The sequence below is a fragment of the Prionailurus bengalensis genome, chromosome D1 (assembly GCF_016509475.1).
Source record: "Prionailurus bengalensis isolate Pbe53 chromosome D1, Fcat_Pben_1.1_paternal_pri, whole genome shotgun sequence".
NCBI lineage: Eukaryota > Metazoa > Chordata > Mammalia > Carnivora > Felidae > Prionailurus > Prionailurus bengalensis.
This window is the reverse complement of record NC_057346.1, coordinates 21,023,353-21,037,418: the sequence shown is the minus strand read 5'-3', so window position 1 is coordinate 21,037,418 and position 14,066 is coordinate 21,023,353. Positions and strand designations below refer to the sequence as shown.

At 37.9% G+C, this 14,066-nt stretch overlaps 1 protein-coding gene across 1 annotated transcript; it reads right to left on the bottom strand.

Annotated features, from left to right (window-relative positions):
• Window positions 1-12,824: 12,824 nt before the first annotated feature.
• LOC122482496 (olfactory receptor 10G9) lies at window positions 12,825-13,745 on the bottom strand. Its single transcript, XM_043578816.1, has one exon. The coding sequence runs from the start codon at window positions 13,743-13,745 to the stop codon at window positions 12,825-12,827; it is 921 nt and encodes a 306-aa protein (XP_043434751.1).
• Between the last annotated feature and the right edge of the window lie 321 nt (window positions 13,746-14,066).

Here is a 14,066-nt window from a genome sequence, read left to right as displayed (position 1 = left end):
CTAGATTTTTGTTCTGTATTTACAGAGTTACTGTCTTTTCTCTTAAATTAAAAGCTTCTATTTTTAGCAATCTTAAAATTATTTCTGTGAGTAAACAAGGGACAGATAAGAAATATGTGAAAAATAAGAAAATAGTCTTAGAGACACAAGGATACTACCAAAGAATATTGAGAGTACCTCCCAATTTTAAAAGCAGACCCTAGGTGGTACTTCCCATGTAATTATATTGTCTTTAGTTCACATTTGTTTGACTTAAAGTGTACAATGGACTTTGGACACCATCTGGGAGCTAAGACTTGAGCCATGAAGCTTGAAAGCAGTCATTCAAACATACACCTCAATTGATAGCATAAATCAATTTTTCAGAAAATAAATCCTTCATTCAAATGTCACATGAATCCTGTTAATGCCAACACTGCCTGGCATACCAAGAAGGGCAGAAAAGAAAACCAATAGGCAGCTGTTAGAACTAGGGATCACTTCTGAGACTCCTCAGACTTGGGGCACCTGTCTTCCAGAGACGCTTTAGCAAGACAACCCATCTGTGCTCGTTTGTATATCTGGTTCCAAATAAGCTACACGTCCATGCTGAGAAGAAAACCATACTATCTATAAACGCATGACCTATATAAACCAATGCAAGAGGTTGATTACTAGTGTTCATTCCAATAAACCAGACCGATATGGCCTATTCTACAGCCCTACTAAATTTGCAAAGGAGAAAACTGACGACGAGTTAGATCAAAATTCCTTAGCCACTGGGTTCACTTGGATGCTTTCCAGTTTCTTATAATTCCTACTATTTTACTTAACTCACAATAGCACAAATGTTATAGGACATTCACTGAGCATTATGTGTGTCTGTATTGATGAAGGCCATCATCCAGTGAGAGAGAAAAACAAGTGTAGCATCATCCAGGGAACAGTGTCCTAAATATAATGGGTGTTATAAAGCATGTTGAAAGTGATTTAAATTTTTAATGATTTATAAGATAAATATCAGCATCATTTTTTAGCTGAAATTGTTATTGAAATAATTGTAGAATCACATAAGTTGTATGAAATAATATGAAGGGATCTGTTGTATAACTTTGCTCAGTTTCCCCCAATGGCAACAATTTGTACAACCATAGCATAGTATCACAACCAGGATACTGACATTGATTTAATCCACAGATCTCATTCGCATTTTCCCAGTTTCATTTGTACGTGTGTCTGTGTGTGTGAGTAGATGTGTGCTAATAGCATACAGTTATAAAACCTGAGTAGTTTTGAGTGTCTATGACCACAGTAAAGATACTGAACAGTTTCAAGACTGTAAGGATGTCTCATGTGAGGAATTTTAGCTAATATAAAAGTTGACCACTGAATAAAGTTACCAAATGTTAGTAGTTTAATGGTTAGAGGGTTGGATAAAACAAATTTAAAAAAAACTTTTTTATGTTCTTTTTTCTCTTTCCTGCTTGAATCTACCTACTTATCCATTCAATATGTAAATATGTGTTAAGTGGCAATTGTGTGCTATGTTCCATGAGCACCAAGATTAGACAGACACAGACCTCCTTTTCAAGGAGCTTATAGTCCCAATATAAGAGAATCATGGGTGGGGGGGCGGGAGATGTCTGGGTAGGTCAGTTGGTTAGGCGTCCAACTCTTGGTTTCGACTGAGGTAATGATCCCACAGTTTGTGAGTTCAAGCCTCCCATTGGGCCCTGTGCTGATGATGTGGAGCCTGCTTAGGATTCTCTCTCTCTCCCCCTCTCTCTCTATGCCCCTCCCTTGCTCTCTCTCAAAATAAATAAATAAATAAATAAATCAACTTTAAAAAATAAGCTAAAAGAAGCATAGGGGCATAAGAAGAGGAGTCAGAAAATTTAGACAAAGTCATTTAGAGGAACTCATACACAACCTAGGAAAAAGGAATTTTCATTTTGCAAATTTTGGAAAGGTATTGAAATACAACAGATGTAACAGTAATGTGATAGCATTTACACTTAGAGATTATAAGTAGTAGCAACATGGAAGATAGTTTGCAGGAAGGCAGGCTTTAGGGGAGAAGGATCAACTAAAGAGGCTTTTCAACTGTATCTCAGAAAAGAAAGAAAAACACATTCATGACCATCCAGGTCAGGCAGAAGCAGCAGGAATCGAGAGTGGTGAGGTGGATGGCAAATGGTAACTAATTGTGTGAGGAGGTCAAGTCGATGGAGAAGTTAGGATGCTTTGGCAGTTGTGACATAACTCAACACGGTAGAGGAAGTAATAAAAGTGCGTTCTGAGGGTAGAATGAAAAAGTATCTGGTTGACAGTGTAGTTGAAGGTAAAGCCTACAAGGTTAAGTAAGTAGAAGCGTTGTTCACTACATTCTGTGGTTTGTGCTGGCCTTCAACATCCATTCCCTATACGTGGAGAAGGAACTGCCTCCCATTCAATGGGAAACATAAGGAGGGGCCAGATCAGGAAAGGGTAACCGCCACCTTTCTTACTTTTCCAAAGCAAACCCAGGAAAGATAGCCTGGGAGACTTGTACAAATCTGTTGTTGAAGCTTACAGAGTTATCTCACACGATAATACCCAAAGACCTTTACAGAGATTGTAAATTTAAAGAGAACTGGAGATAGTACTTATAAGAGCAGCTGCTTCTTGATGGCATGGTCCTGGGAGATACCAGAGGATAAAGGGCCAAACCGTGTTCTTCCAGTTCCCAAATGCTATTGAACTATTCCACTATGGAAATTACATTTACATCGCATCAAGAGCATATTTGAAGGAGATTAGAAAGAAATGAAGTCAAAAGCTGTAATTTGAATCATGAAGGGGGAGCTGGACGGTTTGCGGGATGAAGGTGTACATGGTAGGCACATAGTGCACATAGTAGCCACAGAAACATACAACCTGTGTGTTTAAAGGTATAGTGATAAGCATTGTAAATCATAGTAATCTAGAGTGTGCACAATTGGCATAAGTATTGACATACAGATCAACGGAGAAGAAAAGGACTCCAGACCCGTACATATCACTCAGTTGATTTTTTTAAACACTTTTTAATTTAAATTCTAGGTAGTTAATATACAATGCAATATTGATTTCAGGAGTAGAATTCAGTGATTCATCACTTACGTACAACACCCAGCGCTCATCACATCAAGTGCCCTCCTTGATACCCATCATTCATCTAGCCCATCTCCCACCCACCTCCCTCCATCAACCCCCAGTTTGTTCTCTATCATTAAGAGTCTCTTGTGGTTTATTTCCCTCTTTTCTTTTCCCCCCACCTTTCCCACATGTTCATGTTTTGTTTCTTAAATTTCACATATGAGCAAAATCATATAGCATCTATCTTTCTCTGATTGATTTATTTTGCTTGTTATGATACATTCCAGATCCATCCACATTGTTGCAAATGGCAAGATTCCATTCATTCTTTTTTGATGGCTGAGTCCAGTAATATTCCATTGTGTGTGTGTGTGTGTGTGTGTGTATATATATATATATACATACATATATATGTATATACACCACATCTCCTTTTCCATTCATCAGTTGATGGACATTTGGGCTCTTTCCATAGTTTGGCTATTGTTGATAATGCTGCTATAAACATTGGGGTGCATGTGCCCCTTCGAATCTGTGTTTTTGTACCCTTCGGATAAATTCCTAGTAGTGCAATTGCTGGGTCATAGGGTAGTTCTAATTGTAGTTTTTTTGAGGAACCTCCATACTGTTCTTCAGAGTGGCTGCACCAATGTGCATTCCCACCAGCAGTGCAAGACATTCTCCTTTCTCTGCATCCTCACCAACACCTGTAGTTTCTTGTGATACTCAACATCCCTCACCATAAGGGAAATACAAATCAAAATCATGATGAGATACAACCTTACATCCGTCAGAATGGCTAAATTAACATCACTCAGTTGATCTTAAATCAAATCTGCCAAAACACTTAAAAAGGGACAAAGTAGTTCTTTCAACAAATGATGCTATCTACCCATCAATAAATACTGGCCTTTGACTACTACTTTCCTGTATATACAACAGTTATCTTAAATTGGATTATTAGCTTTAATGTAAATGCTACAACTATTACATTTGTAGGGTAAAAATCATGAGAAAACCTTTGTAAATATGAAGCACTTACAAATTTCTTAGAAAAGACATAAAAGCATGCACCATAAAAGTAAATAAAAATTAGATTTATTAAAATTAAATAAAAACTGTGTTCTCCAGATGATATTAAAAGGGCATGAGTAGGCAAGATACACACTGATATGCATATTAGTAATGCATATGTCAAAGAAAAAATTTATATCCAAAATGTGTAAAGATATCTCACAAATCAATTAGCAAAAACAAATAACCCAATGAGAAACAGGCATAAGATTCAGCCACACACTTTGCAAATGAAATACGTGAGTGGCCAATAGAAAGATGAAAAAGTACTCAACATTATTAATCAGCAGTGATATCTAAATTAAACCATAATAAGATACTACCACACTTAATCAAATGGATCAATTTTTTAAAAACCTGGCAATGTCAAATATCAGTAATGCTAGTGGATATATAAAATGATATGATCAGTTTGCAGAACAATCAGTTTCTTAAGGTATTAAACATCCACTTGTAATTTGACTTGCCTTGTTACTTAGCAATTCCACAATCTGATGTTTACTCAAGAGAATTGAAAACTTATGTCCACACAAATACTTGAAAATGAATCTATATAGCATTTTTATAAATAATATGCCCAAACTGGAAGCAATACAAATGTTAAACAATAGGTGATAAATTGTGACGTATTTACACAATAGACTACCATTCAGCAAGGAATGAATTATTAATAGGCACAAACACACCAATGAGTGAGGAAAAGAAGGATGAGAGGAAGAAGCCAGTCACAAAAGTGTATGTACTATACGGTTACATTGTAGGAAACTCAAAAAAACAGATCTAACCTGTAGTGAGAGAAAGCAAGTCAATTGGTCTCAGGTTGGAATAACAGAAAGGACACAGGTATTCCACTGTGGTGATGGGAAGGTTTTTTACCTTGATTGTGGAAGCAACCAACATTTGTTAAAACATCAAACTGGGTGCCTAAAATGGATACATTTGACATATGCAAATTATACCTTTATGTCATTTTTTTTTCCAAAGCAGGCAAGGAGAAAAGTTAAATTACAAATTAAAAACAAAAAAGAGGAACCATTATTTCTACACAGCCATGACAAAGTAGCTGTCAGACTTAAGCTCCCTCTGTAAGGAGTATGAACGGCATAAAATATAACCGTGCACTATAAAAATTACTAAAGGAAATTCCTAAATTGAATAAAATGATCCCAGATCAAAGTATAAGAAGGAATAAAAAACACTGGAAAGGGAAAATATAAGTAAATATAAAACACTGTTGACTATTTAAAGCACCATAATAATACAAATCAATTAATTAATAAACCGCCAATAATAATGTCCTGTAAGGCCTATAATATATTTAGAAATAAAATATAGGACAAAATATAAAAGTATATAAGATGCTACATGGAATCAAATGACTGTAAGGGACTTGGGTTATATAGGATGTGGTAAAAGTGCTAATTTAAGTAAATTAAAAAATTAAATATTATATTAAATATCATAAAAAGATAATAGAAAAAGAAAATACTTAAATAACAAAAAAGCAAATAAAGTAATGAAAAAACTTGATTAATACATTAAATACTTTGATTAATACAAAGGAAGACAGAAAAAGTACAGGAATAAAGAAAAAAGAATTTAAGGTATGAACTGAAAACAAGTAGCAAAATGTTCGACTAAAACCTAACTATATCAGTAATTACAGAAACAGTAACCACGGCAAATAAAATAAAAATATCACAGACAGCTTTAAAATTCTTAATCATACCTAGTTCATAAGAAACTGCAATGGAAATTAAAACAATGGAAATTAAAAAATGGAAAGCAACAGAGTAGGAAAAAAAGGATATTTTTTTAAATTTTTTTTAAATGTAGTTGACATACAATATTAGTTTTAAGTGATTGGACAATGATCTGCATTAGGAAATGCTCACCAGAGTAAGTTGAGTCACCATCTGTCACTATACAAAATTATGCATATGCTCTACTTCTAATCCCCATGACTTACTATTTTATAACTGGAAGTTTTTACTTCTTTATCCCCTTCACCTACCCTGCTCATCCCCGCACTCCCCAGCTGCCCACCCCCCACTCTGACACCACCAGCTTGTTCTCTATTTGAGCCTGTTTGCTATTGGTAGAGCCTGTTTCTGTTTTACTGTTTGGTTTGTGCTGTTTGTTTTGTTTTTTAGATTTCACACATAAGTGAAATTGCATGTTATTTGTCTTTCTCTGTCTGACTTGTATCACTTAGCATAATACCCTTTAGGTCCATCCATGTTGTCACGAATACAAGATTTCATTCATTTTGTGGCTGAGTATGAAGGGAATTTTATAAAAATAAGAGTCAATTTAACAGGAAAATATTAAAAATCCCAAATTCTTATGAACTTGGCAAAAGAGCTTCAAAATATATGTCTTGTGAAAATTGCTATTAGTAAGTTATTCTTCAATGAAATAATATTTTAACAGCTGACTGAGCCTCAGCAATGATACAAATCAACAAATATTGAAATAAAATGCCAAGACTGCAAAGAAGTGGCTGTGAAGAGCGTGAGGAGGTAACAATCAAGAATTATATGCTAATAAATACAGAGAACAAACTGATAGTTGCCAGAGGGGCTGGGGGTTGGGTGAAGTTGATGAAGGGGAATGGGAGGTGAGGGCTTCCAGGGATGGAATGAGGAAGTCAGGGGATGAAAGGTGCAACATAGGAAATATAGTGAGTGTGATGTTGTAATAGCCTGTGTGATGACAGATGGTGGCTACACTTATGGTGAGCAGAGCATAATGTGTAAACCTACAGAATCACTAGGTTGTACACCTGAAACCAATACAACATTGTGTATCAACTGTATTTCAATAAAAAATAAACATAATTGAATGCTAAGCAATTATCAAGAATGAGTGTGAAATACCAAACTCCACACCTGAAAAACAAATAACCCAGTGAAGAAATGGGCAGAAAACATGAACAGACACTTCTCTAAAGAAGACATCTGGATGGCCAACAGGCACATGAAAAGATGCTCAACGTCGCCCCTCATCAGGGAAATACAAATCAAAACCACACTCAGGTATCACCTCACGCTAGTCAGAGTGGCCAAAATGAACAAATCAGGAGACTACAGATGCTGGAGAGGATGTGGAGAAACGGGAACCCTCTTGCACTGTTGGTGGGAATGCAAATTGGTGCAGCCACTCTGGAAAACAGTGTGGAGGTTCCTCAAAAAATTAAAAATAGACCTACCCTATGACCCAGCAATAGCACTACTAGGAATTTACCCAAGGGATACAGGAGTGCTGATGCATAGGGGCACTTGTTCCCCAATGTTTATAGCAGCACTCTCAACAATAGCCAAATTATGGAAAGAGCCTAAATGTCCATCAACTGATGAATGGATAAAGAAATTGTGGTTTATATACACAATGGAGTACTACGTGACAATGAGAAAGAATGAAATATGGCCCTTTGTAGCAACGTGGATGGAACTGGAGAGTGTGATGCTAAGTGAAATAAGCCATACAGAGAAAGACAGATACCATATGGTTTCACTCTTATGTGGATCCTGAGAAATTTAACAGAAACCCATGGGGGAGGGGAAGGGAAAAAAAGAGGTTAGAGTGGGAGAGAGCCAAAGCCTAAGAGACTCTTAAAAACTGAGAACAAACTGAGGGTTGATGGGGGGTGGGAGGGAGGGAAGGGTGGGTGATGGGCATTGAGGAGGGCACCTTTTGGGATGAGCACTGGGTGTTTTATGGAAACCAATTTGACAATAAATTTTGTATATTGAAAAAAAAAGAATGAGTGTGAAATAATGATATTTGGAGACATTAAGAAATGGAAAGTTTTTACCACTACTAGAACCATAAGTAACTTAAAAATATACAACACAATAATAACTTATCCTGAAAGGACTATTTGAGAGATAGGAAGGAATAGAAAGCTTGTATTATTCATATACTGTATGTAGTAATTATTATGAGTTGTGTGGGTGAAGCAAGCTTTTGTTACCTGTACACGTAATTTTCTTTATTTTCACCTGGTAATTCAATCTACTACCTAATCTGTGTTAGATGCCATGTAGTTTACTGTAGCACCTCATATATACTTTAGGACACTGTAAGATTCATTTGTTTACTTATGTGTTGCCCATTGGACTCTGGAGTTCTGGAGCACAGATTCTGTCTTTACACTGTATTCCCTGCGCCTTAAATATAGAAGTCACTTAAATTAAATTGTCGAAGGACTTATGGCATTGATTAATTATTTGAAAAAGCATGACTGAATGAACAAGTATCAGCATAGGAATAATTTTAAAAAGTCACCTGGGGCACCCGGCTGGCTCAGTTGGTTAAGCATCTGACTTCTGCTCAGGTCAAGATCTTGTGTTTCATGAGTTCGAGCCCCACATCGGGTTCCACACTGACAGTGTGGAGCCTCTCTCTCTCTGCCCCTCCCCCACTCATGCTTTTCTCTCTCTCTCTCTCTCTCAAAATTAATTAATTGATTTATTGATTAAAAAGTCACCCTGTTTATTCCAGATTTGAGCAAGATTCTTTCTATATTAGTTATTTACTTCTTCCAACTGAGCTATTACTTCTATAATAGAGACCATGTTCAACTACCAGTAAACTCAGAAAATATAACTTCAAGGAATCAATCAGACACATCATGCTATTATCAAACAATATTTTAAAAATTCAAGTTACCAGTGCAATGGCATCACTAAGAACGAGCCTCAATACACAAGTTCAATACTGCAGAGCTGCTATTTTGAGGAAAAACCTAAGAGGATACATCAGAATGTGGGTCAATGTGATGAGAAATTTGCTCAGATTTCATTATTCGTTATGTGGAATGCAAACACCAATTTTCCAGTATTTTATTCTTTTTTTCATTTTCCCCCTTTTAAAAACAGTCCTAATAGCTCTTGGGGCATAATCACAAAACAATGAAATATTTACAAAATAAGGTTGTCCCAGTTATTATTTGATAATGTAAATGATTCATTATTGAATATTAAAATTATCCAACATTTTTTCTTTATTTTTCAGAGCTTTCTCATGCCATCTTTCCTCCATCATCTTTCTCCATTTCTTCTCTTACCCCTTTTTCAATTTCATGAATAAATATATGAGCAGAGACTATAGGAAAACCTTCGAGTTTCGGGGTGGCTTTTATGTTGCCAATCATACACAGAGAGACAAATGTTGAAGAAGAGGCAAAAAAAAGTTTTGGTTTGGACATGAGAAGTTTGATATAATAGCTTTAACTCCAAATGGAAAGATCAAATGAACTAAAGTTATCAGGGACTTGAACAAAGAAGGTAGAACTGCATGGAGGGAAAGAAGGCATCTGTTTAAGAATGATGTCTAATATTATGAGCGCGGATCAGAAGCTGGGTCCCTCAAAAAGTAAATATTTGGAAATAGAACAGGTCTGTAGCAGGGAGAACATTCTAACGAAAACAGACCAAGATTTATGTCAGCAGATTACTACAGAGCTATGACAGTATTTTTCCTAGAGGAATCCACAGCTTAATGTGGAATACGTAAATAAACAGATGGAATGATATCAAGTGATGAAGCACTTACAACCTCAGTTAGGTGGAGGTAGGGTAGATAATGCACTTTTCATAGTCAATGAGGGAAAATGTAGCTTCCTAAAAAATCCTACATTGGATATAGAAAATGTACATAACTATTCACAAATCTGTTTTGTGATTCTAGTAATTATTGATGTTCATTGACATTGCTCTGCTCCTCACAAAATGGAAAGTTCCTGAAATTAGCGATCATAATGTATAGTAGAATTTAACACCAATGGGCTTTAGTGCCAGATAGTCTGAAATCAAACCATATGCCTTCACCATATTCCTTACTAGTGTGTGAATTTTACCAAGTAATTTAACCTTCTTTATTTTCTCAATGTATATAATAATGGAACCTATCTCACAGATGCTGAGAATATTTTGGGGTGACAGTGGGGTTCGTGGGGTCCGGAGCCAATTGCCAAGAAGGAATTCTTGAAGATGTCTTTGGTGCAAAAAGGTGATTTTATTAAAGCACAGGGACAGGACCCGTGGTCAGAAAGAGCTGCCCAGAGACCATCAGGAGACACTGGTTATATACTATGGAGTTGGGGGAAGTAAAGTCCAGGGGAAGTTTCCAGTAAGATTTGCATATGCTAAAGAAGACTCATAGGATCCTGGAGGCCCAGATATTGTCAAGCTAAGGCTGTTTGTCCCTCTAGCAAAGAATTAGCATCAAGACAGTAGGGAGTTCTGGAGAAGTGTTTTACTCTGTCTGCCTCAAGTATTTGTCAATGGGCTGCAGGTTATACAGAAATTTAATTTTATCTGCAATTTCTGCCTTTGTTTCCCACTTCAATAGAGTTCATTTAATAAATTAAATGATTAATTTATGAAGTATCTAGTATATCCCAAGGTCAATATTGTTTACTGTTTCTGCCTCTGAATTATTCCAGAATAATTTCATTTATTATATATATTTTTTCATTTATTATAATTTTAACCCTTTAAGTATTTTCCTACAGTTAAATTCCTTGAAAATAGTAAACATAGGAGTACCACATTTATGAAAATAGTTAATTAATCAGAATGATTAAATTGTCCACAATTAGCTACAGTAATTTATTATGTATAATTTAAGGTGATTTAAAGAAAGCAACATTCATGCGTCTTCAAAAATACTATTTCAGTGGCTGGGAATCATGAAAACAATTTGTGTAGAGAATAATTCTGAGAATCACGCTATCTGGCTGGTGGCCCCAGGATTGAATTTGAGGACTTTAGTTAAGATTTTGTAATGAATCAGGAGTACCTGGGTGGCTCGATTGGTTAAGTGTCCCACTCTTGATTTTGGCTCAGGTCATGATTTCATGGTTCGTGAGATTGAGCCCACATCAGCCTCTGCGCTGACAGCATGGAGCCTGCTTGGGATTCCCTCTCTCTCTCTCTCTCTCTCTCTCTCTCTTTCTCTCTCTCAATTCCCTTCCCCCGCCCTCTCTCTTTCAAAAAAAAATAAATAAACACTTAAAAAAAGAATTTATTATGAATCAGTGTCACTGAAGCCACTTCTATTTAATCTCATTTAATCCTCATAACAGTATTTTGAAGTCTTTATTATTATTATGTTAATTTTATTTGAGAGAGAGAGAGAGAGAGAGAGCACCCATGGGAAGGCTCAGAGAGAGAGAGGGAGAGAGAATCCCAAACAGGCTCCACGCTATCAGCACAGAGCTCAACTCTGTGCTCGATGATCCCATGAGCCATGAGATTATGACCTGAGCTGAAATCAAGAGTCAGATGCTTAACCAACTGAGCCACCCAGGTTCCCCGAGAGAGAGTCTTTTTTTTTGAGATAGAAAATTGAGGTACAGAGCATAAAATTATTTCCAAACTCATGTGAGCCAATATTTGTTTTTGTTTAGATGCAAATACAGCATTTCATCCATTATATGTGGAAGCCCACAAGTATGAACTATGTAGCTCGACATTAAGTATTTTTACAGTGTTTTGTCCTCCCTAGACTTTTTTCCTGATTTGGAAAAGAAATATGTTGAAACCCCATGATGACATGTTCCTTAAATATATTTTCACTTTTCTACCTTTTACACAGGAAACATCACTGGCCCCAGCCTGCAATGTGGAGTGCTCCTGTCCTAAAGCAGTTTGTAGTTTGGTGCAGCTAAATTTCCAAGACCCTCGGATGGTAGGAGAGGCAGCTACCTGGGCAGATGACCAGCAGCCACCAGCTGTAGTAAAAGAATCCAGCATCAAATGGTTTGATCTATCTGCTATCCAATACTATCTGGTCAGCTAGCACAGGAATTCAAGGTCAGAGTATGTGACGGAGACGAGTGGTTTCTGCCCTTAACTTCATCCTCATCTGCCTCACCCAACCAGGGAAACTGCAGGGCTCTCACAAGGTGAAGACTGTTTGCAGTCACTGAGAAGAGAACGTCAGCACCACAGCCTGTCCTGGCAGACCCGCCTAGGGAGATAATGAGGTGCTCTGAACTTAGAACTCTTGTAGTATGGGCATGGTTAGCCCGGTTGTGATGTACCAGGAAGAGGGGTGGTCACACTGGGACACCCTCACACCACACACACACATACACACACACACACACACACACACACACACACAGCCACTAACAAGACTGAGAAAGCAGTTAGTTGCACCCTTGCAACCATGAGTAAGTGATCTGATATTTGTTGCTGTCCTTGAATGGTATGCCCAGGATTGTAAATTGTTGTGTACAGAAGACTTCAGCAAAAAAAAAAAAAAGCATATTATAGACTTAGGCATGTGACCTAATGCAACCCTGTGTGTCCAACATCCAACCAGAATACTTAACTTTTTTAAGAAGGCAAAAACAATGGTATATGGATTGTATCTCAATGAAATGGAAAAAAAGATAAACCTTTTACAGAGACATGCATTGATAGATCAAAATTTAAGCAAGTTCATCACAAACAAAAATTTAATTGTGAATTTTGAAAATTCCTCAGACAAATCCATGAAACAAATATTTCTGAGTAGATGGTTTTGGACAACATTTAACACCGAGCTACACATGTAATAAATTTCATGGTGATGACTAAATTATGCTACTACTTTTTTCAACAGGCACATCTACTTTCCAGTGTTTATTTTCTCTGAGACTATGCTACTTTGTCTTTAAGCTTCAATAGAGCTTTCTTCACTTCCTTGTTCCTCAGGGTGTACACCACAGGGTTTAGAAGGGGAGTCAGCACAGTGTAGAAAACTGCCACAATCCCGTCCACAGCATCCTTGGAGCCTGGCCTCAGGTAAACAAAAACACAGGGAACAAAGAAACAAAGGACCACAATGCAGTGGGAGGTACAGGTCTGAAAGGCTCTGCATCTCCCCTCGGAGGTGCGGATCTTCAGGATGGAACAGACGATGGACACATAGGACAGCACTATCAGGAGAAAGCAGCCCGAAGCCACTACCCCGATGTTGACAAAGATCACCCTCTCGTTCATGGACGTGTCTGCACAGGCCAGTCTGAGGATGGGTGGTCCGTCACAGAAATAATGCTGGATCTGGCCGGGCCCACAGTAGGGCAAGCGGAAGGTCAGTGTGGTCTGGACAGCAGAGTGCACAGAGCCGCTGAGCCACGTGGTGGCGGCCAGGAGGGCACACGCTCTCCCACCCATCAGGCTGGCATACCTGAGCGGCTGACTGATGGCCAGGTAGCGGTCGTAGGACATGACTGTGTAGAGGAAACACTCGGTGCTCCCCAGGAAGTGAAAGGAGTAGAGCTGGGCCACACAGCTGTGAAAGGAGATGGCCCCGCCTCCCGGGGAGACCAAGGTCATCAGCATTTTGGGCACAGTGACGGTGGAGAACCACATGTCGATGAAGGACAAGTTGGCCAGGAAATAGTACATGGGAGTGTGGAGGTGGGAATCCACCGTGATCACCAGCAGGATGAGGAGGTTCCCCACCACAGTGAGTACATAAATCACCAAGAAGATTCCGAAGAGGGGGATGGCCAGTGCTGGTGCATGGGGAAGACCCGTGAGGATGAACGTTGTCACTACGCTCATGTTTCTCATTTTCCACGCCTTTGGCACCTCTCCCTAAAGAATAGAGAGAGAGCACCCAGCATTTCATTGAAAACTGAAAACCCATTTTCATGTGGCAACTGCATCATCCATAGTAGATCATCCTGAAGTTAACCTCAACTTTTCCTGTTACAAAACTTATTTGGTAAAAATGATAGAATGATCCATCATCATCCTCTCTCCCCCCCACACGCACACAAAGGAAGGTGCACACAGATGTATGCAGTAGAAAGTCAGAGAAACCCATTGTATCAATCTCTATTTATGTTTCATAAATGACCACCCATTTAGTAGCACAAAACAATGCAAATG

Coding starts and splice junctions, on each gene's coding strand:
- LOC122482496 (XM_043578816.1), bottom strand. CDS start 13,745: ATGAGAAACATGAGCGTAGTGACAACGTTCATCCTCACGGGTCTTCCC.